The sequence below is a fragment of the Anomaloglossus baeobatrachus genome, chromosome 1, assembly GCF_048569485.1.
Source record: "Anomaloglossus baeobatrachus isolate aAnoBae1 chromosome 1, aAnoBae1.hap1, whole genome shotgun sequence".
In the NCBI taxonomy this organism is placed as follows: Eukaryota; Metazoa; Chordata; class Amphibia; order Anura; family Aromobatidae; genus Anomaloglossus; species Anomaloglossus baeobatrachus.
In genome coordinates this window covers 708,415,949-708,439,598 of record NC_134353.1, presented here as the reverse complement: position 1 = coordinate 708,439,598, position 23,650 = coordinate 708,415,949, and the positions used below count along the sequence as shown (strand labels likewise).

Below are 23,650 nucleotides of genomic sequence, written 5' to 3'. Positions count from 1 at the left end.
GCCGTTCTGAAACTTTGGTGACTGCAGAATTTGTGCGCTCTGCATGCTGCCTTTCCCTATAGACAGAATGGAGACAGCATGCAAAGCGCACGAAAGAAGTGACATGTTGCTTTTTAGAACGCAGCGATTTGGCAGCATGCAAATCGCTGCGTTCTAAAATGCTAAGTCATGGATAATGCACAATCTTCATAGATTGTGCAGGGGACGCAGGACGCATGCAGTTACGCTGCGGTGCAATACGCAGCGGAACTGCATGCAAATACGCATCGTGGGCACATAGCCTAAGAATTATGTTGATGGGACGATCACATCCACAACACCTTTGGATATGGTGTACGATGAACACAAGCACCACATTCCCAGTCTTATCTCCGTTTCTATTTTTTCCTCTGGTGACCTGACTAAATCTATTTTTTAAAAACTTCATACCAATTTTAAACATACTTAGTGGATAAATTAATTCATGGAAATATGAGATGTGATCCTTATTAGTACAAATCTCTTATATACACACACACACACACACACAGATTTCTTAAACACACACACACACACACACACACACACCCCCCTACACCTTCAGCACTACATTTATACGGTCTTATTAATTGTAAAAATATCTAAGCAAAGCATTAAAAAGCGGTTTATCTATTACAAATGGCACATCACTCAAGAATCTGTAGTTGAGAACATGAACCAGCTTTATTAATATCCTTAGAAGTAAATAATCATTTGGCATGAGACGGATGAACTGTGACATGAACCCCGACCGGAGCACAATTGTGTACATACAAGCAGAGCATCAGTTACAGTAGCTGCAATGTAAACATAAAAAACATTTCAAGTATCGACTTTAGCAGGTAAATACGGAATCCAAGTTTCTCTCTAAGGGAATTTTAGCAGCTGGGAGAGTGCACAATGCCTCAAATGGAAATATGATATGTACGTTACTAGATGAGCCATTCTTGATCCCAGTTTACAATGATGATCACTTTAAGGATTCCATCATCATATTGTGGATTGCTAGTCCACAGGAATAAACTCACATATGTGGTAATGTATAGATACTCAGAGGCACAGGGAGGAGAACCAAGACATGTATTAGAGAAAAGCATCATCTTCAGAAAATACACAGGCACAGCACATCCTGTATACATTTATATATACATACTATAGGACAAGCATCCCTTACATTGCAATGTACCTTATATACCATACTCTTACTGATCTCTACTGTGCATTTTAAGAACCCTCATGAGCCATGATTATCAGCTCATAACGTCATTCTGCTTCTTCATTTAGCATACACGTAATCAATAAAGCATCTCTTAAAAGTAACTCAATAAATTAGACAATTTCCTTACGAATGTATGAAGTATCTTGCTACAAAACATTAGCAGCTTGTAACTATTCTACGGTGAAGGGGTTAACAAACAGAATTGGAAAGGCACATTCTGTCTCCCACTAGTGGCCGTGTCCTGGGACGTGGATCTCATAGCTGGATATGTCGCTCTGTTATTTTGGCTTTCATACTGATATTTTGGCAGAGGTAGTTCCGTACTCCTAGAGAGCACAGATGGCAGTTTGGCACAAATTGTTTAAAAAATATAATTAAAATATGCAGGGGTAAATGTTTATACATACAACAGAGCTGACACACCATGGGAGCATACACATACGTGTGTATATACTGTACATACATGTTTTTTGCATAGGGGATGGGAGGTGCAACTTTCACATGAGAACCAAGAAAAAAAAAAAAGCCTTATCCGTTTAGTGCATATCTTTCTAAATGTTATTATAACGATGCCATTTTTCATGGAATAAAAAAAGTAGTTTTATAAAACCACAGTTACTATAAATACTAAAAATAACTTTCACGCCATTCTTTGATATGATGTACTGTGAAATTATTTGGTGTTTCCACATTTGCCATACAACACAGTATCCTGAGGACTTCTAGTAATCATTTTATGGCTATACGGATATTCATGGTGCAGAAGGCACATAATAAATGGTTATACACTGCTATTTAATCAATATGACCGGAACAACAACTTCTAAGCCTTAACATCACAGTCAATACAGGTCTATTTTTACTCATTAAACATTAATGTCTTCATGACATTACCTATTTATTGATCACAGAATCCAAGGGATTAAAATGGTTAAAACTATCTTAGGCGTTAAAAGGAAAAACAGGTGAGTAACGTTGCTTCCATAACTCCCATAGAAATGACTGGGAGCTACAGATACATTTCCGGAATACCCATTCATTCCTATGAAAGTTGCCGGAAACTTTGTAGCGCTGCAGCACTTGTCAGTTTCTGTATCTTCATCTCTTGTGGCCATTACCAGGATGGAGTTATTACCGTCTCAGCAAGGAGAGGCTACGATGGGAAGAACTAGTTAATGTCTTTCTGACATTACGCAGGATTTATAGGAGGGGACAGCAGCATAGAAAAGGTAATTATTCTAGACATTACTTTAAATACATAAAACACTATAAAAGCTTTTTCACAGACAAATAAAAATGTGAATGTATATTAAACCTTGTTAACCCCTTCACTACTGTTGTAACAAACTGGCATGTAAGGTTGTTTGGCTTTTGGTTCTTAAAGGCTGCAGGTAATGTAAAACCAGATATTGAGGATGCCACAAAAGAAAGGGAATCATGTCTTCAGGCATTAGAGGCACTGGAGTATTTTTGAACAGGAGATTGTAGTGATTGAATGGATTCTTTGGCACCCAGAAGATCCCAGTTAGTTGGGATCCTTGGTTTATCCAATATTTGCAGTCTCAGTCAGTCTTCCACACCTTGTTCAGCATCTTCACCACTTCATCATAGATTATGAAGACAATAGCCACGTCTAGACACACACGTCCGAGACGAGGAACAGTCCCCTTGTAGAACCTGCAAAATGAGGTACAGCAGCCATTAATACATTAACATAGCAGAATATCAGAAACAACAGTATTTAAGATGATTTGTCACCAGAGCTAGCAAAATAATCTGTATACATCATGGCACTGCTTATCTGGTCTTGATGAGGTTGATGTACTTACTTTGCAAACCCATCCCAGAATGACTTGTTAATCCTGAATGCTCAGCATTTTATGAGTGCAGCTATAAACTACCAGATTGTATGAACATACAGTTAGGGGTGCTTCACACACAGCGAGCTCGCTGCCGAGATCGCTGCTGAGTCACGCTTTTTGTGACGCAGCAGTGACCTCATTAGCGATCTCGCTGTGTGTGACACTGAGCAGCGATCTGGCCCCTGCTGCGAGATCGCTGCTCGTTACACACAGCCCTGGTTCGTTTTCTTCAAAGCCGCTCTCCTGCTGTGACACACAGATCGCTGTGTGTGACAGCAAGAGAGCGACAAATGAAGCAAGCAGGGAGCAGGAGCCGGCGTCTGACAGCTGAGGTAAGCTGTATCCAAGATAAACATCGGGTAACCAAGGTGGTTACCCGATATTTACCTTAGTTACCAGCCTCTGCAGCTCTCACGCTGCCTGTGCTGCCGGCTCCGGCTCTCTGCACATGTAGCTGCTGTACACATCGGGTTAATTAACACGATGTGTACAGCAGCTAGGAGAGCAAGGAGCCAGCGCTAAGCAGTGTGCGCGGCTCCCTGCTCTCTGCACATGTAGCTGCATTACACATCGGGTTAATTAACCCGATGTGTACTGTAGCTAGGAGAGCAAGGAGCCAGCGCTCAGTGTGCGCGGCTCCCTGCTCCCTGCTCACACTGGTAACTAATGTAAACATCGGGTAACCATACCCGATGTTTACCTTAGTTACCAGTCTCCGCAGCTTCCAGACGCCGGCTCCGTGCAAGCGCAGCGTCGCTTGCACGTCGCTGCTGGCTGGGGGCTGTTCACTGGTCGCTGGTGAGATCTGCCTGTTTGACAGCTCACCAGCGACCATGTAGCGATGCAGCAGCGATCCTGACCAGGTCAGATCGCTGGTCGGATCGCTGCTGCATCGCTAAGTGTGAAGGTACCCTTAGGTCCAGAAATATTTGGACAGTGACACAATTTTCGCGAGTTGGGCTCTGCATGCCACCACATTGGATTTGAAATGAAACCTCTACAACAGAATTCAAGTGCAGATTGTAACGTTTAATTTGAAGGTTTGAACAAAAATATCTGATAGGAATTGTACACATTTCTTTACAAACACTCCACATTTTAGGAGGTCAAAAGTAATTGGACAAATAAACCAAACCCAAACAAAATATTTTTATTTTCAATATTTTGTTGCGAATCCTTTGGAGGCAATCACTGCCTTAAGTCTGGAACCCATGGACATCACCAAACGCTGGGTTTCCTCCTTCTTAATGCTTTGCCAGGCCTTTAAAGCCGCAGCCTTCAGGTCTTGCTTGTTTGTGGGTCTTTCCGTCTTAAGTCTGGATTTGAGCAAGTGAAATGCATGCTTAATTGGGTTAAGATCTGGTGATTGACTTGGCCATTGCAGAATGTTCCACTTTTTTGCACTCATGAACTCCTGGGTAGCTTTGGCTGTATGCTTGGGGTCATTGTCCATCTGTACTATGAAGTGCCGTCCGATCAACTTTGCGGCATTTGGCTGAATCTGGGCTGAAAGTATATCCCGGTACACTTCAGAATTCATCCGGCTACTCTTGTCTGCTGTTATGTCATCAATAAACACAAGTGACCCAGTGCCATTGAAAGCCATGCATCCCATGCCATCACGTTGCCTCCACCATGTTTTACAGAGGATGTGGTGTGCCTTGGATCATGTGCCGTTCCCTTTCTTCTCCAAACTTTTTTCTTCCCATCATTCTGGTACAGGTTGATCTTTGTCTCATCTGTCCATAGAATACTTTTCCAGCACTGAGCTGGCTTCATGAGGTGTTTTTCAGCAAATTTAACTCTGGCCTGTCTATTTTTGGAATTGATGAATGGCTTGCATCTAGATGTGAACCCTTTGTATTTACTTTCATGGAGTCTTCTCTTTACTGTTGACTTAGAGACAGATACACCTACTTCACTGAGAGTGTTCTGGACTTCAGTTGATGTTGTGAACGGGTTCTTCTTCACCAAAGAAAGTATGCGGCGATCATCCACCACTGTTGTCATCCGTGGACGCCCAGGCCTTTTTGAGTTCCCAAGCTCACCAGTCAATTCCTTTTTTCTCAGAATGTACCCGACTGTTGATTTTGCTACTCCAAGCATGTCTGCTATCTCTCTGATGGATTTTTTCTTTTTTTTCAGCCTCAGGATGTTCTGCTTCACCTCAATTGAGAGTTCCTTAGACCGCATGTTGTCTGGTCACAGCAACAGCTTCCAAATGCAAAACCACACACCTGTAATCAACCCCAGACCTTTTAACTACTTCATTGATTACAGGTTAACGAGGGAGACGCCTTCAGAGTTAATTGCAGCCCTTAGAGTCCCTTGTCCAATTACTTTTGGTCCCTTGAAAAAGAGGAGGCTATGCATTACAGAGCTATGATTCCTAAACCCTTTCTCCGATTTGGATGTGAAAACTCTCATATTGCAGCTGGGAGTGTGCACTTTCAGCCCATATTATATACATATAATTGTATTTCTGAACATGTTTTTGTAAACAGCTAAAATAACAAAAAACTTGTGTCACTGTCCAAATATTTCTGGACCTAACTGTAAGTGCTATGCATAGAGGATTTTACGCAGTCTCACTTAACACAAGAACATGAATTCACACATGTACTACTCTATATTGAAATCGAAGATGCTGCCATCACTCTATTACCTTGGTACACCTGCACGTTTCCAGCAGGACAATGATCCAAAACACCTCTAAGGTCTTTGTTGCATTTCTGAACAACTGAGTAAAAGTAATTCAGTGGCCAAGTACAGTTTGTCTCCTGACCTGAACCCAATCAAATTCCTATGGAGAATTCTGAAGAGACAAGTTGTCATCACTCTCTATCCAGCATCCAGATAGATATTGCACTGTCACCAACCTGTTCATTCTATGCCATCCATGCAAAATACTATATCAAGTAGTTTTTGATGTGGGGGTCTATTCATTTTTGCATCAACTAATTACTTTCATGTTATCAGTTAAAAAATTTTCTATGAAACTCAGTCTTAAAATTAAATTTTGGAAGTTTCCTACAAAGCTGTTTTAGTAAATGACTGTTTCAACCTACATATGAAAATGATTAATCACCACCACTTGTTTGGTATATTTAGTTACTCATACAACTGAATATAATCCAACACAATCCCTGACCTTGTGCAAGTGTACCTAGAAGAATTCATCTTGTTCTGGAAGCAGAGCATGGTCACACAAAATATTGCCTTGATTTCGATTTCACTTTTTTCTGTTTGGTCACTTTGCATTTTGTTAAATCGATAAAAAATAAACTATTACACCCACATTTCTGTGCAAATGTTTTATGGAGGTGTGGAAAAAAATTCTGCAAAGTAAGGATACTGTGTTATGCCTTCTACACAAACAGCGGTGTAGGAGGCTTGAGGCTCTGTGCCCACGTTGCGTATTTGCATGCAGTTACGCTGCGTATTGCACTGCAGCGTAACTGAATGCGTCCTGCGTCCCCAGCACAATCTATGAAGATTGTGCATAATCCATGCCCAAGTGGCGTTTTAGAACGCAGCGATTTGCATGCTGCCAAATCGCTGCGTTCTAAAAAGCAACATGTCACTTCTTTCGTGCGCTTTGCATGCTGTCTCCATTCGGTCTATAGGTAGAGGCAGCATCCAGAGCGCACGAATTCTGCAGTCACCAAAGTTTCAGAACGGAGCTTTTCAGCTGCGCTCTGAAGCGGACATGCAGTGACTTTTACGCTGCTGTGCAGAGCACACACACGTGGGCACATAGCCTGAGACTGGGTGAAGAACCAATCTCTGCTACAATGTGAGGTGGTGAAAGACCATTTCATGTGACATGTCATACACCATGGCAAGACAGAGCACAGCAACAAGACATAAGCTAGCTATACTACATCAGGAAGGTCTTTCCCATGCAAAACTTTCAAAGCACACTAGGATTTCAACATGTGCTGTTCAAGCAGTTTGTTGAAGAAGCAGCAAAGAATGGGCAACATTGAGAGCCATAGACAAAGTGTTCCGGTAAGGAAGCTTAGTACAGCAAATGAAAGACACACCATGCGCACTTCCCTTCGAAATCGGAAGACGTCCATCAGTGTCATCAGCTCACAACAGACAGCAACCAGTGGGGCCCAGCTACATTTATCTACTCTTTGGAGTCTTCAAGGAGGATTTGGAGACAAAAAGCCATACGTTCGATGTGGAAACAAGGACAAGTGATTCAACTACGTATGAACTCCTGGGAAGAACTTGAGGTTGCAGAAAAATGGCAGCAGGTACTCTGGTGTGATGAGTAACAATCTGCAATATTTGGCTGTAACAGAAAGAAGTTTGTTCGCGGAAGGCCTGGAGAGTGGTAAAATAATGAGTGCAGGCAACAGTGAAGCATGGTGGAACTTCCTTACAAGTGTACTATGTACTACAGTAAATGGAGTTGGGTATTTGGTCAGGATTAATGGTGTCCTCAATGCTGGGAAATACAGGCAGATACTTATCCATCATGCAATTGCATTAGTCATTCTGCAATTGCAATGGCAGCAAGATGTAGTCTACTACTTTAGGTGACCGCCTCCAATAATGCCGAAATTTATGTATGACAGAGCATACTGTCACTATGTGTGTATCATTACTGTCAATAGCCACATCAGTGCATACACCTGAATGTCGTTTTGCGTGGGTTCAGATGTAAGCCCCGACAGAACCACTGAACGTAGGGTAATACTCTATGTGAACATAACCCAACTGTTGAAAAGCCAATACTATATGGTATACACAGGATAAAGGAAACTATGAGGCAGAGGTAAATATGAGAAGACAGCTAAATATATAGAAACATTTTACTTACGCTCGAGGCCCCTCGTATTTGAAGATTTTATAAGCACAATCCCATGTACTTTTGTATTTATGTGCTTCCAATCCCTATAATTAAAAATATATAAAAAAACATTTCATTAATTAGAAACATTCACAATCATTGGCACAGATGAACAGTTAAGTTACAGCCAAAATATCTGTTTATTCCTGACACAGTAGACACATTACCAGAATCAATCCAAAGATCTGGACAATATTCAGATATGTAATTAAATTAGTTTCACATCAAGTGAGTTTTTTTTGCCATTACAGATTCCTTTTTATACATGTTGTCCATAAAAACCAAGTGTACGCGGGGGCGGAGCCGGACATGACTGTGTAAGGACGCTTTCTCTCTGAGCTCCTCACTGCAATCCTCCATAAAACTGGTTTTTACTGCTAAAATGGGCAAATCCTCTAACAAAAAGGCTAAGCCCAGCACCATGAAGCGGCCACCTTCATCCCAGAGCAATATTGGATCCTACCTCATCCGCTCCCGGGAGCCTGGGACAGCACCACAGCCAGGACGGGAGCTGAGGCCTGCAGACCATGATCCTTTACCAGGCTCGTTGCCTAAAATCACGGCACCTTCAGAAGCCCGGAAGATGGGAGCAGCGGCCGGGAGTTCCCGTGCCATAGAAGAACCCACAGCGGGAGCCATAACTGCGGTGGCTAACAGGGGAAGCCTGACGCTGAGAGAGACAGCAAAGCCTGCGGCGCCATTTCAAGATGGCGGCCGCGCATGGAGGGAACAAACCGGCGGTTCAGTAGTGGAGGTCAGGACACCCACAGCCAGTGCCTTACCTGCTACGCGTCCCATTGCAAAGCTGCAGGATCCGGTGAGTTGACACAGCTCGCGTGTGGTCGGTGCACATGGGAAGCTGGGAGCTGCGGCCGAGGAGAGCGGGGCGCACGTGCATCCAGGCACAAGCGGTGACTCACCACTGCAGGCCCGTGCACGGGAGAAGATGTCGCCACGTTGTGTAGCGGAGGAGATGAACACACCATCCTTGCACACAGGTGCTGTGGAGGGGGGGTTGAAAACGGCTGCAATTCACTCTGCTAACCCTGATAAGTTGCCTGCCTGCAGTTCACAGATGCTGGGTCTGCGTGAGGGCTCAGCAAGGGGAGCCCTAACCAGAGACTGCGGTGGTATTACATGCACCTCTCCCCTACCAGAGATTAAAGGGCCCCTGGAGAGCATTGGGGAAGGAGAGGGTCCATATAATCCCCTGGTGGCTGCAAATGAATCCTGGGGAATTCCCCAGGGGGAGACATCCCCCACCCATTCAGAGAGCTGGTCCACAGGTTCCTCCTGGGCAGAAAGCCTGGCAAGCCCAGGTGAAGAATCAAGGAGGGGCACTCTGATGCCCATGAATAGTGGGCTACAGGTGCTGGGATCTCCCCCACTCCAACATGCATTAATGCCACAAGCGTGGGGAGGCATGACTAACCCCCAGGGTACTCAGAAAGTGATATATGGTCCGGCGTTTCAGGACTCTTTTCGGGCATATGCCAACATACCCCATACTGATGCCCCGATGGGTGAGGATCGTCCAGCATCCTTAGCAGATTTGCGCTTGCTGTTACAAGCGATGCCCACCAAGAATGATATTGCAGCATTAGCCAACCAAGTAGTGGCGGAATGTAAACAGGAATTCACCCAATTGCGGTCTGAACTTTCCTCACTCTCCCATAGGGTAGATACCCTTGATGAGCGTCAATCAAATTCTCAGGTCTCTATTCAATCTATCCAAGAGACAGTGAAGATCCAGTCCAAACAATTATTTGCCCTCCAACAGCATGTAGATGATCTGGAGAACAGAAACAGACGAAACAATCTACGGGTTAGGGGATTGCCTGAGTCCATTGCCGCCCCGGATATCCCTGTAGTTCTCTGTTCAATCTTTAATAGCTTACTAAAGAGACCACCAGGAGCTTCTCTTGAACTTGACAGAGCTCATCGGGCCCTACGTCCCCCAGACCCAAAGGACCCTCGGCCAAGAGATGTTATATGTAGGGTGCATTTTTTTGCCGCCAAGGAGGCCATCTTGCTTGCCGCTCGGAGGAAACAGAACTTATCATATAATGGTTCAGCCATCCGCATAATGCCTGACCTCTCGCGGCACACTCTGGCCCAGCGTGCTACCCTTAAGCCTCTTCTGGATGTCTTAAAAGAGAAGGGCCTGCCGTTCCGATGGGGATTCCCCTTCTCCCTATCGGTACAGAAGGACTCACGGTGGTGGATCTTACGTTCCCCTGAGGACTTTCCGGCATTCGTCGCGAACCTTGGCCTTCCCACCATTTCCATCTCAGAATGGCCTACAACGCTGCTACAGCCTTGGGTTCCTAGGGGAAAAGCCAGCACCACCAGGCCGATCCTACATAGTGATTCCAGTAGAGGGCTGCCACCTAGAGGAGATAGGGGCCGCAGATCGGGCCGCCCTCGGCAGCAGACATAGACAAGCTTGGAGGTCGTGCATGCCTCCAGGACCTGCATTACTTTCCGTTACCTGAGATAAAGGTCTTTTTCATTCTGACCTCAAGTCTAGTTATCGCCCGTATTGCACAAACATCTGATACTTTTGCCAGTGTTTATGGTTAACTTTATTGTTGCAAGTATGTATGGAGCTCTGTTCGGTTATGTCTGACAGCTTTTTTCCCCAAATAGGTTGGGATCCCCTGTCCTGCCGAGTAATGGCGGATATGTTCCCTAGGAACGTTTGTTCGGTCTTCGTTTATTGTGCAAGGTTTTTATGCCTGCTGTTATTTTTTTTCCTCTCCCTTCTACATTCTTCTTCTAATCTCAAGACTTTTCTTCTTTCTGTCTTTGGCGGCCGGGCTGATCACGCCCGATTTCTTTTTTCATATATTTCTAATGTCTCATTCCCCTATAGATGGCGGACCTCACCATAGCTTCTCTCAACGCCAAAGGCCTCAATGTCCCGGAGAAAAGGTCGCAGATACTTTACCACCTTCATAAACGAAAGGTGAGAATAGTATGTTTCCAGGAGACCCATTTCAAACAGGGACACTCCCCAACCCTCAAGAATAAATACTATCAGACATGGGTAACCTCAGATAATCCGGACTCCCGTTCTAAAGGTGTAGCGATAGCCATTCATAAATCCCTTCCCCATCAAATCTTAAAGTGCACGACGGATAGCCTTGGAAGATATATTATCCTGTCACTGAAGGTGGGGGACCAAACACTTACAATAATCAATGCATACGCCCCAAATTTAAGGCAGGATAGCTTTGTTGCACGGCTGGTAGACGTTGCGATCCCTTTGATACAAGGTACCGTAATTTTATGCGGCGACCTTAATGTCACCCTGGACCCCACATTGGATAACTCCAGGGGGAAATCCAGCATTGCTTACTCTACCATTAAACGTATCAAAAAAGCTTTATTTCGTATCCAAATGTTCGATACTTGGAGACTACAACACCCATCCGACAGAGATTATAGTTTCTATTCCCACACGCAGGACTCATATAGTCGTATCGACTATATATTTCTACAGCATAATGCCCTCCCTTGGATACGACATACCGGGATGGGTAACATACTATGGTCTGATCACGCGCCGGTCTATTGTACGATCGAAATTCCCTCTCTCTCGACCCCTAGAGGGTCATGGCGGCTGAACGAGTCGTTGCTGCTGGATGAGCTCTGTGTTACGGATGTTCAGACCTCTATTACTAGGTTCATAGAGGACCACTCAGTGGACGACACTGCCCCCACCTATAAGTGGGAAGCATTGAAGTGCGTTCTACGAGGCATTTTTATTAAACATGGGTCCCGCATTAAAAAAGAAAGGGCCCAAGACATAGTAAAAGCTCTTCATAGGGTTTCTGAACTGGAGCTCATCCACAAACGTGCCTTATCGGCCCCTATTCTACAGGCCCTATTACACGCTAGGATTGAGGTTAAAAAGCTGCTGGACTCTTCTTATAAACGACTATTACAGGTGGGTAAGGGGAGGTTTTATGAGTTTGGGGATAAGCCAGGCAGACTGCTGGCCAATGCGCTGAGAGAAAGGAGAGCTCATACTCTCATTCCATGCATCAAGAACTCACATGATGAACTACTTTATGCCACCCCCGACATCTCAAATACTTTCCACGACTTTTATTCTAGACTATACAATTTACCTGTTAGACCTCCTGAGTTAGGTGAGGGGCGCCCCCCCATGCCCTCGCCATTTAGGCAACTCGACAGCTCTGTAGTTGAAGACCTGGAGAGTCCTTTTTCATTGGAGGATTTATTGGCGGTGATCCGCGACACACCTGGCAACAAGAGCCCTGGTCCCGACGGGTTTCCCGCCAAGTTTTACAAATCCTTTTCAGAACAGCTAGCACCCTTAATGCTTCTCTCCTTTAACTCGATTTCAGATTTAGTCCCTTTCCCACCCCACTCCACCACGGCCCATATTTCTCTACTCCTTAAGACTGGAAAAGACCCCACGGCGTGTAGTAGCTTTAGACCTATATCTCTCCTTAACGTAGATTTAAAAATTTATGCCAAGCTCCTGGCAAACAGACTTAGCCCTCTGCTGCCTGACCTGATTTATTTGGATCAGGTCGGTTTTGTCCCGGGTAGGGAGGCAAGGGATAACACCATAAAGACCCTGGACCTGATCCATCATGCACACACCAAAAAGCTTTCCCTGATGTTGTTGTCTCTGGATGCTGAGAAGGCTTTCGACAGAGTATCCTGCAGTCACTTTCTCAGACACTGGAGCATATAGGCTTGGGGCCGGTGTTCTCGTCCAGGATTATGGCCTTATACCATTCTCCGACGGCACACCTTAAGATCAATGGCACTCTGTCGAGACCCTTCTCCATCCATAATGGGACCCGACAGGGGTGTCCTCTGTCACCTTTGTTGTACATCCTGGTCATGGAACATTTGCTATCCGCCATTAGGAATAATCCAGATATACAGGGAATCAATATCGCCAATCGGGAGCATAAGTGTGCCGCTTTTGCCGACGATCTCCTCGTTTATCTGTGCAATCCCCTTAAATCTCTCCCGTCACTAATGTTGGAACTAAACCGCTTTAGCAGGTGGTCCAACTTCAAAATCAATTTTGAAAAATCAGAGGCCCTAAATATTTCCTTGCCTCAAACAACTATAGATGCTATAAAACCAAATTTCCCCTTTAGATGGCCACCCCACGGCAGTATTGGTTACTTGGGCATTCATATCCCATCCGATCTGCCCAGGCTCTTCGCACTGAATTATCAAAATTTTCTGTCAAAACTTGAGGGAGACTTAGTTTCCTGGCAAAGGGGTACTCTTTCTTGGTTCGGCAGGATTAGTGCTCTCCGGATGACGGCCCTGCCAAGACTGTTATATTTGATACAAACGGTCCCGGTTTATGTTCCGGCGGCATATTGGGCCAGGATACAGCGCTTATTCAATCAATTTGTTTGGTCGAAGAAACGCGCCCGTCTAAGGAGTAGCGTCCTGACTAGGACCAAGAACGCGGGTGGGGCAGGGTTGCCCGACTGTAGGCGGTATTATCTGGCAACCGCTTACGCCAGAGTTTTAGACCTGTTACATAACTCTAGTTCCAAGCTTTGGGTTAGTCGGGCACAGGATCTATGCCCTTTATCAGTGCCGACCCTGCCGTGGACCTGGCCACTCCTTACTAAACATAAGATTAACATGTCTTATAGCACCAAACAAACACTGAAATCTATACACGCTACACCACTTCGCGATCGCCTGATCCAGCCCAGGGGTCCCCTCATGCCCCTAACGGATAACCCAGAGTTTATACCAGGGGCATCATCCAACAACTTTCTGGGCAGCTCAAAACAAAACCCTTTGAGACTGAACCAGGTAGCCCCGGAGGGTTCCCTCCTACCACTCTTGAAGATTGTAGAGAATCGTACTTTTAAATTGCGGTTCCATTTTGAATACGGTCAACTTAAACATTTTATAACCTCACAAGACAGTGTTATGGCCCATCCCTCGCTTCCGACATGTTTTGAAAACCTCTGCGCGGTTTCCTCCGATACACGTCATGCAATATCAAAAGTGTACAAACTCATGACAAGCGCGACAGAGGTATCTCTTCCCCGCTTTTATACGGCTTGGGAGGAGGAGCTCAATCAGACGTTCGGGGGGATCAGTGGGAGCGCTGTTTCCGTCTGACACACAGGTCCGTGGTTGCCACCAGGATGCAAGAAACTAGTTATAAAATACTTTCCAGGTGGTACAGGGTCCCAGCATTTTTGCATGCTTGGTGTCCAGAAGTACCTGATACCTGCTGGCGTTGTGGAGCGCAGGGGGGCACCATGTCCCACATCTGGTGGTATTGCCCGAGCCTAGCGGTCTTTTGGAACAAAGTACTAACAGCCATATGGGAGGTCACCGGGATCACAGTCCCTGGTCGTCCAGAGGCAGTCTTATTGTACATCTTTAATGTACCAGAAAAGATCTACAAAAAATCCCTCCTGGGTCACCTCCTTCAGGCAGCCAAGACGGTGATCCCGAGGCGTTGGAAGGACCCTGCTCCCCCCACGTTAGATGAGTGGGTATTGGAAGTGAATGTGATTCACCGTATGGAGATGGTGATGGCCCAGTCACGTGGACAGACAGTAGGGATGGCCACTAAATGGTTTCAGTGGGAATCATTCCTGTCTGGCGGAAAATTTCTTGACCTAATTTAATCTCCGGTGACTGGGTACTCTGGCCCTTTTCCCCTTGTTATCATACTCCTCCCATCCGACATATTTTGGTCCAACGGACTATGTATCAGACCCGGCTGACACACTTTTTCTTCCTCTATCTCTTCTTCTTTTGCTGTCTTATCCCTCCTTCTCTAAATATCATGACTGCTGCTCTTCTTCACCTTCCCTTTCTGTTTCATTATTTCTTTTTATTTCTCTCATGGTTTCAATTGAATTCCCATGTACTATGTTAATCATTTACATTCTGCCTTCAGGTCTACGATGGTGTTGTGTCGTTTAGACCTTTGATCTATTTCATTTGTCAAAGCATGGATGTATATTTTCTTTATTTTCTTATTATAAACTCAATAAAACTTTTAAATTGGAAAAAAAAAACCAAGTGTACAGACCAGCATACACCTACAGGAATTCATGGGTCACATACAGAATAGAGCTAAAACCTGCATTTCAAACCTGTTTTACCTATCCCTGGGAAAGCTAGCAATCCATTTTAGAGGTTATACGGACCATATTGAAACAGCCGGTCTTTTCATATTACCTGCATTCTAGTCTTGACCACATCCAGGGGAGTGTTACCAAACACACTGGCAGCTCCGGCAATTGCACCAAATACACCAGTAATAAGTGGGTTCATTGGCTTGTTAGGGTTGTCACCTGTCAAAGACAAACATTTGTCATAGAAGACCTAGACAGCTACATATCACAGGACTGCCTAAAATCTTCTAGATCTCATGTCATGACTCTATCCTACAACACCATTACCTTTTTTGGTCACCAAAATAAGTAAAAAATATTACTGTAAAATAAACATATAATAAGTAGAGGTGATCGAACTCCCCAAAAACCGGGACTGGCAGATCACTCCCAGATTTTAAAAAGAGTCCGATCCGCTCCGGATTCCGGTGCCCATATAAGTCAATGGGGACCGGAATCCGGAGATTAAAAATGTTTGTGGAAGGCATAGGGGGTAGGAGCGAGCGCGGCATACTCACCGAGGCGCTGTCATGGCGGCACACTCCTTCACGCTTTTCCCTTCCAGAGCTGACAAATCAATATTCACTACTTTGTCTGCCCACCGGCGCGTGTAATTGGTTGCAGTTAGATGCGCCCCCATCCTGAGTGTCAGCTGAGAGCAACCAATCACAGGCGTCAGGACGGCCGGTGGGCGGGGAAAGCAGTGAATAACTCGCAAGTGTGACTCCAGCTTTTCTTTTTTTTTATTTAAATAAATAATTTAATAAAAAAGACGTGCGGTCCCCCCTAATTTTCATCCCCAGCCATGATAACGCCGGCAGGGGGCTGGTATTCTCAGCCCACAGCCACCCGGTATTGCCGCATCTATTAGATGTGACAATCCTGGTGCGATACCGGCCCTTCCCGTTGGCCTAGTGCAGTGCCAATCGGGGTAATAAGAGATTAATAACAGCGCACAGCTGCTACTAAACTCTAGGTTTGTGATGGCACAGGCATCTATCAGATTCCTGCATCACACAAGCCTGTAAGTGAATGTAAATCACACACACAGAGAAAAATCCTTTATTTGGAATAAAGTACAAAACGCGCCCTCCTTCATGACTTTATTAACCCCCAACACAGCCCTCCAGCTCCGGCTTAATCCACACGAGGTCCCACAACGACACATCCAGCTCTACTACTCTCAGAGCGAGCAGCCATAGAGAAGACTGCCAGCTCTGAGTGTAGCCTATTACTGAGCCGCGATGAACGATGACTGTCACAGGCTGGGGGGCACGTCAGCCTGTAACCAATCACAGACAAGAGAACGGCCGGTGGGTGGAGAAAACAGTGCAAGTGTCTGCACTCCTGTCAGAACAGTGCTGCTGTGCCAGTGATGTCAGACTTGTGCAGGTCTGTGATGACATCACCCGGCACAGCCTATTGCTAGCTGAACATGAGCATGCATGTACCTAGAAACACATGCATGCTCCTGTCAAAAGCGTGCGGCTGTGCTGCGATGTCAGACTCGCGGAAGTCCCTCGCAAGTGTGACTGCGTCCTAAGAAAAAACGCATGCGGCTTTTTATTTAAATAAATAATTAAAAAAAAAAAATGATGTGCGGTCCCCCCAATTTTCATCCCCAGCCATAATAACGGTATATTCCAGCCTGCAGCTGCCCGGTATTACCGCATCTATTAGATGTGACAATACCGGTGTGATACTGGCCCTTCCCGTTGGCCTGGTGCGGTGCCAATCAGGGTAATAAGGGGTTAATAGCAGAGCACAGCTACTACTAAACCCTAGGTTTGTGATGGCACAGCCGTCTATGAGATACCTGCATCACAAACCTGTAAATGAATGTAAATAAACACAAACACAGAGAAAAATCCTTTATTTGAAATAAAATGCAAAACACACACACTCCTTCACCAATTAATTAACCCCCAACACCCTGCAGCTCTGGCGTAATTCCACACGAGGTCCCATGACGACACATCCAGCTCTGCTACATGTCACAGCTAGCAGACATAGAAAAGACTGCCAGCTGTGAGTGTAGCCTATGACTGAACCGCGATGAGTGATGACTGCAGCAGAGACTGTCACAGGCTGGGAGCGTGTTAGCCTGCAACCAATCACAGACGAGAGGACGGCTGGTGGGCGGGGAAAACACAGAAAGCTGTGTGTATGCAATGGACAGTACAGGAAGTGAATACGCGACCTGGAAGCAGTGTGCCGCCATGACACAGAGTCTCGGTAAGTATGAAACTCTCACTTATTTTTTCTTTTGTTTATTATTTTTACTTTAATTGCCGAATCCGGATCGTGCACTCGGAATCCCGCGCCCGGGTCCGGCACCCAGAGAGCGTTGAAACTGCGCGGATCAGGACTTTTACAGTCCGTATCTGCTCAGCCCTAATAATAATAATATTAGACTGAGGACTAATTGACCTCAAGTGTTTACACTAGACTGGCTCTGTTGACTGACAAAGACTTTACAGAAAACAATGGGCTCAACGCTCTGCCTACCTGTAACTGACACTAAAAGGAGCATTGGAACTTATTGCATGTGGGTATTCACTGTACTAAAAAAAAAAAAAAAAACAAAAAACAACAAGAACAACACAGTATCCAGTAAGCTACCTCTGTAAAACCTTTATTAAAAGATACTACTTAAAGGGAATCCTGTCAACGGGTTTTTGCTATGTAATCTGATAGCAGCATCATGTAGGAGCAGAGTCCCTGATTCCAGCAACGTTTCACTTACTGGGCCATGTTTTGATATGTAAATACAAGCAGTGTTTTATCAGCAGCAGATTATCACTACAGGACAACTGACCTCATGCATCCTAATCCAACTATGCCCCCAGCACTGATTAGCAGCTCTCGGTCACTATACTATGTACACAGAAAGCTGTTGTGTCAAAGAGGCTATACACAGCACATCAACTGAGCTCTTCTAGAGCTGCACCTGAGATAACTGACTCTCACAACTGCTGCAGCCGATACACTACATAAATAACGTACATCATTGGAATCACAGTCTAAGCCCTTACATGCTGCTATCAGATTACATAGAAATTCTGACAGATTCCGTTATAAGGAAGGAGTCAGCATCTGCAAACAGAGCTGAATTAAATTATAAAAAAAAAAAAATCAAAAAAAAATCTTTGGACAGTGAATACCGTATCCACAAAAAGCAAGTAGGGCAAATATATTGTAATATATAGACATTACATTTTAAAGGGTTTGTCTGATGAAAACAGATTATAGGATAGGTATTAACTTCTTGATTGGGGAAGGGCCGACCACTGAGACGAGCGCTGAACGGCAGAATGGGACACTAACAACATACCTGGTAGAATGAAACAGCGTTGCTCACCCTTGACAGCTGCTCCATTTGTTCCCTATGGGTCTGCCAACCAATACGCTTAAGTATTTTCTCTGTGGAGCAGCGGGCGGCTGACCTGTTGCTCGAGTGGTTATGAAAATTGCCCATTCTGCTGACTGGTACAGGCCACAGTGGTCTGACCCCCGCCACCTGTGGATAGGTGATAACGTCTATCTAAAACCATCCATTGACCAAACAGAGGCCTTCAGCTAGCAGGTATGCATCTGCATACATTTTGTTTTACTATATAGAAAAGCATAGCAGACTACATTTTGCTATACAGAGGGCGACTGCAAAGAAACCAAATCTTTAAACCTTTTTTTTTCCACAATGGGTCAATAAAATAGATGGATGGCATCCATCCTGACTGAAGCCACTGTCAGATGCATAACTCCTAAGTGTATGTTGCCGACAGTGGGTGCAAACGCATTGTGTACCTAGCCTGACTGCTGCACACAAACTGGTAAGTCTATTTACCACATTCTAAAAATGATCTATTTGATAGGTTTGAAGAGTATATGAAATGTGTGTGGAAGACATTCACAAGGATCATTACAATATACTTCTCAAAAATTCACCTACTCACAAATGTAAATGTAAACCATCTAGGCTAGTCCTAGAATGCACTGTAGTGTTAAAACTGTAGACAAGCTACACTTACCAGATAACCTGTAACCAAGCTACACTTATTTTGTATTACTAATAGTGATTATGAAATCAAGTATTTAGTACAAAAACAAACTCACTGTTTATTTAGTTTTTATTTAATTATAGTTTTACTGAAGCACTGGGGGCTGCCATCTTGGATTTGCTGTGTGTAACGACAGCTAGTCACGTACTTTATGGCAGCCCCCTGTGCAAAGAGAACAGTGGTCGGAATCCGACCCCATAGACTAACAGAGTAGGCGTCTGCTGTGACCTGGACGCGCCCCGTGGCTGTCCAGATCAAAGCAGAGGGAGGAGATCAGCGCTGTCTGGAGCTTCCCCCCTGTCACCCGCCAGGATGGGCGAGTACCGGTATGCAGCGTCGGACTGGCTAGCGGAGGAATCTCCAGTAATGGCAGTCCTGGCTGCGGTTACCTGCATTGCACTCCGGAGCTCTGACCTGAGCTCCAGAGTGCAGCCTAGACTGTACCGCGAGCGCCAAGTGATTGATTTCCCGGCGATTGCGGTGCAGTTCATGTCAGCTGCAGACAGGCCGGGCTGATCTCCGGTGCGCTCACCTGAACTCCGGAGATCTGCCCGGCCTGTCTGCAGCAGCTGACATGAACTGCACCGCAATCGCCGGGGAATCAATCACTCGGCGCTCGCAGTTCAGTCCTGCAACCACCACGCTGCTGGTGAGAGCTCCATAGCCAGTCCGAAGCTACCGGTACGCAACCCCCTCCGCCTCCGTCGCTGCTCCCCAGCCCCCACCGCTTCGCCCCTGCCACCACCAACCCCCCCTCACCGCTGGCGCCACTGCCGCCGCTCCCCCACTTGTGTGTGCTCACCCCTGGCCTCTCCTCCTAGCAGCTCAGTGGGGCAGCGCGGTATACTGTATATCTCCCTGCTTGTGTCAGTCTGCAGAGCGTTGCTCCTCTTGACACATACACAGGAATAGCCTGCAGAGCATCGCTCTTGACACATGATACAGGAGGAGCAACGCTCTGCAAGCTATATATCCCTATGTATGTGTGGTTTCCACTCACTGACAGCAAGCAGAGATGTTGGACAATGGGGGATGTTTCTATTCACTGACAAGCACAAATGATGGGGAAGGTTTCCACTTATCCCTTGGAAACACCCAGATTGAGAGGGGGAGGCTGTGACATCACACACAGGCGAGCAGATTCTGCCCACTTTTACTGCAGCTGTAATCCAGGCTATTTCTACAGTGGGATTTCTGTAGGATTTCAGCAGCTGCTCCCCCTAGTGTTTAACAGTGGAAAATATCAAACTTTTAAAGTTTTTTTAAATATTTTTCTCAATTAAAAACAAATTATAATATGTACATATTTTTTCAGTTATTGAAAAAAAAAAATTTTGGTGACACCTTCCCTTTAAGCTATACTTGCTGTATAAATCTGCAGCCAAGCTGTACAACCTACACAAGTTGAAGATAATTGGAAAGCTTGTTTACTTTCCATGATTAGTAAGGATTAGCAATAGATTCAAGAATCAGTAGCAAATAATAAGCTCAGTGCTAAGTAATCCTATAAACCAAATTTTAATTTACATTGAATAACCCATCTACAGCATGCTATATATTCACAAAATGTGTCATTTACATTAAATTGTTTGGCAATGCTGTAGAATACATCAGTTTTAGACATTGTGTACTTTACAGGGTAAGAGTATACATAATGGGTATTCTGTCCAGCTTTTATAGACAGAAAATCTGCTGTGCATTAGAGTGTATTTACACAGTACAATAATCAGTTTCTTGATAATTGGCTGTCTAAATACACTGCCAATCGTCGGGTGAAATGACTTAAGTTTACTTAAAAATCATTGGGCTTGGTAGTACATCATCTTGTGTAAACATAATGATTTGCTCTCAAAATCAATGATATTCTGAACAATCAGATTATTATAGAAGTACATTTTGCATGTCTAAATAGGCTATTACACAACTGCTGATTGCTTGCATGAAAGCTCATCGGCACTAGTTTAATATCTGCGGTTGGCAAGTAGAAATGCACGTTTTACCAGCATTGTGGATGAGATTTTAAGAAATCTCATGCATATTCTGCAGAGAAAATATGTCAGTAAATTGACTGGTGTTGTATATTTCAGATTCACACCATGTAACGTTTTGCTGCATCCCATCTATAAGGGAATAACTTCGTGATCACTGGTGGTCTGACTGCTGGGCTCATCACTAGGGCTGGGTGGACCAGGACTGAAAAAGTCCGGATCCGCGCGGTTTCAAAGTTGCCCGGGTGCCGGATTCGGGCCTGGGATTCCGGGTGTTTGATCCAGATCCAGCACATGAGAAAATAAAAAAATATAAAAGGAAAAATAAAGAAAATAAGAATAAGTGCTTAATACTTACCCAGGCTCTGGCCCATCTGTACGCTGCTCCTGTGGCCTCCCTGGGCTGCTCAATTCATATGCAGGGCTTTCCCCGCCCACTGGCCAGCCTGGCCTTTGTGATTGGTTGCAGTCAGACGTCAGCCTGGGTGACGTGTCTCCCTGCATCCAGTCACCGCTCATTCATTCTGCACTCACAGCAGGCAGCCATGCTGCTCTATGGTCGCTCACTTTGATATTCAAATGTAGCAGAGCTGAATCGTTGTGGGACCTCATGTGGATTACTTCGGACCTGCAGGGTGTGTTGGGGTTAATAAAGTAGTGAAAGAGGGTGGTTTTTGTATTTTATTCCAAATAAAGGATTTTTTCAGTGTTTACTTTAATTTACAGATTAATGATGAGGTTGTCATAGACACCTGCCATCATTAATCTAGGGTTTAGTAGCAGCTGTGTGCTGTCATTAACCTCTTATTACAAGATTGCCACTGCATCAGGGCATTCGGGAAGAGCCGGTAAAGCGCTGGGCTTGTCACATCTAATGGATGCAGCATTTCCGGGCAACTAGAGGCTGATATTTTTATACCAGCCCCACCTGTCCGCTTTATCTTGGCTGGGTATGAAAATTGGGGGGAACCGCACATCATTTGTTTTCAATTATTTAAATAATAATAATGATAATATTTAAAAAAAAAAAAAAAGCTGCATGCAATTCCTCTTAGGCCGGAGTCACACTTGCGAGGGACTTGCACGAGACTCGCATCACATCACCCAGCACGGCCGCACACTGAGTCCTGACAGGAGTGGGTCTGGCTGCATGTAGTTCTATGTAGCTGCACACTCGTGTCTGGAGAGCATAAGGTCGTCCTGGGTGATGCGATGCAAGACTCGCACAAGTGTGTGACTCTGGCCTCATGGTTCGCTCACATGAGTCTCGCACCGCATCACCTGGCAGGTGCTCACTCTCCGGACACAAGCGTGCAGCTGCATAGAAATATATGCAGATGTATGCTCCTGTCAGGAGAGTGTATGGCTGCCAGGTGATGCGATGCAAGACTTGCACAAGTGTGTGACTTTGGCCTTATTTTGATACACAGCCATGATAAAGCCCGACAGCTGGGGGCTGCAGCCGTGGGCTTTATCTGTGCTGGTATCAGAATACGGGGGACCTTGTGACGATTTTTTTTATTAATTTATTTTTAAACCAAGATAAATCGCCCGGAAAAAGCTGCACTGCTTTCTCCGCCCAGCAGCCGTCCTGGCGCCTGTGATTGGTTGCACGCAGCTGACATGCTGCCAATCAATCAGGGTGGGGGCGCATCTAACTGCAGCCAATTATACGCACCGGTCAGCGGGGAAAGCAGTGAATATTCAATGAGGGTTAATTCTTGACTCCGGAAGGGAAAGCGTGCCCTGGAAGTAGCTTGCTGCCATGACGGAGGTTCAGTGAGTATGCAGCGCACGCTCCTACCCCTCTATCCCGTCTACAAATATTTTTAATCTCTGGATTCTGGTTCCCATAGACTTATATGGGTACCAGATTCGGGTTTTTTTTTTTAAAAATTCAGCAGGGACCCGCCGGTCCTGTTTTTCTGCGAGTTCGACCAGCTCTAATCATCACCAATCCTGAGAATAGATTGCAGATATCTTATAGACTTGATACAAACAAACCCTTTAACTGTAAAGCAAGAAACACCTTTTGTGGCTTACCCCTATACCAGTTCCTCAGTGAAGTCATCACGAAAAAGCGAATAGCTTGGTTTGAACCTTGCTTGAGGATTGTGGCTGTGAGACCTTGATATGTCCCTTTTATACCTAAAATAACCCAAACATAACCGTTACCTAAGAAATGGAACAGGAATGCTTTAATCCAAATAGTCTTATTCAATACCAATGGTAACCAAGAGACCACAACAAAACTTTAGGGTTAGAGTTCTAACGTCCAACATCTAGTATCCTGATCAGGTAAGTAATTTGTATAACATGATTGATATATCAGAAAAAAAAAGGTTGTGCAACTACTGCAGAGTAGTGTGCAAATGTATTAGGCTGGTGTGGAAAAAAATGCTACAAAGTAAGAATGCTTTAAAAAATAGAAATGTTAAAAGTTTATTTTTGTCAATTTTAAAAAATGAAAAGTGAGTG

The 23,650-nt window shown here is 44.9% G+C and overlaps 1 protein-coding gene across 1 annotated transcript in view; it reads right to left on the bottom strand.

Moving 5' to 3' along the window:
• Positions 1 to 678: 678 nt before the first annotated feature.
• Positions 679 to 23,650, bottom strand: part of SLC25A1 (solute carrier family 25 member 1) — a 66,689-nt gene continuing 43,717 nt past the window's right edge. The window contains exons 6-9 of the mRNA XM_075321292.1: positions 23,216 to 23,320; positions 15,188 to 15,303; positions 7,934 to 8,007; positions 679 to 2,914 (exon numbers count right to left, since the gene is read on the bottom strand). Coding sequence (XP_075177407.1) covers positions 2,800 to 2,914; positions 7,934 to 8,007; positions 15,188 to 15,303; positions 23,216 to 23,320 — 410 coding nt within the window. The 3' untranslated portion in view covers positions 679 to 2,799. The remainder of the gene's footprint in view (positions 2,915 to 7,933; positions 8,008 to 15,187; positions 15,304 to 23,215; positions 23,321 to 23,650) is intronic.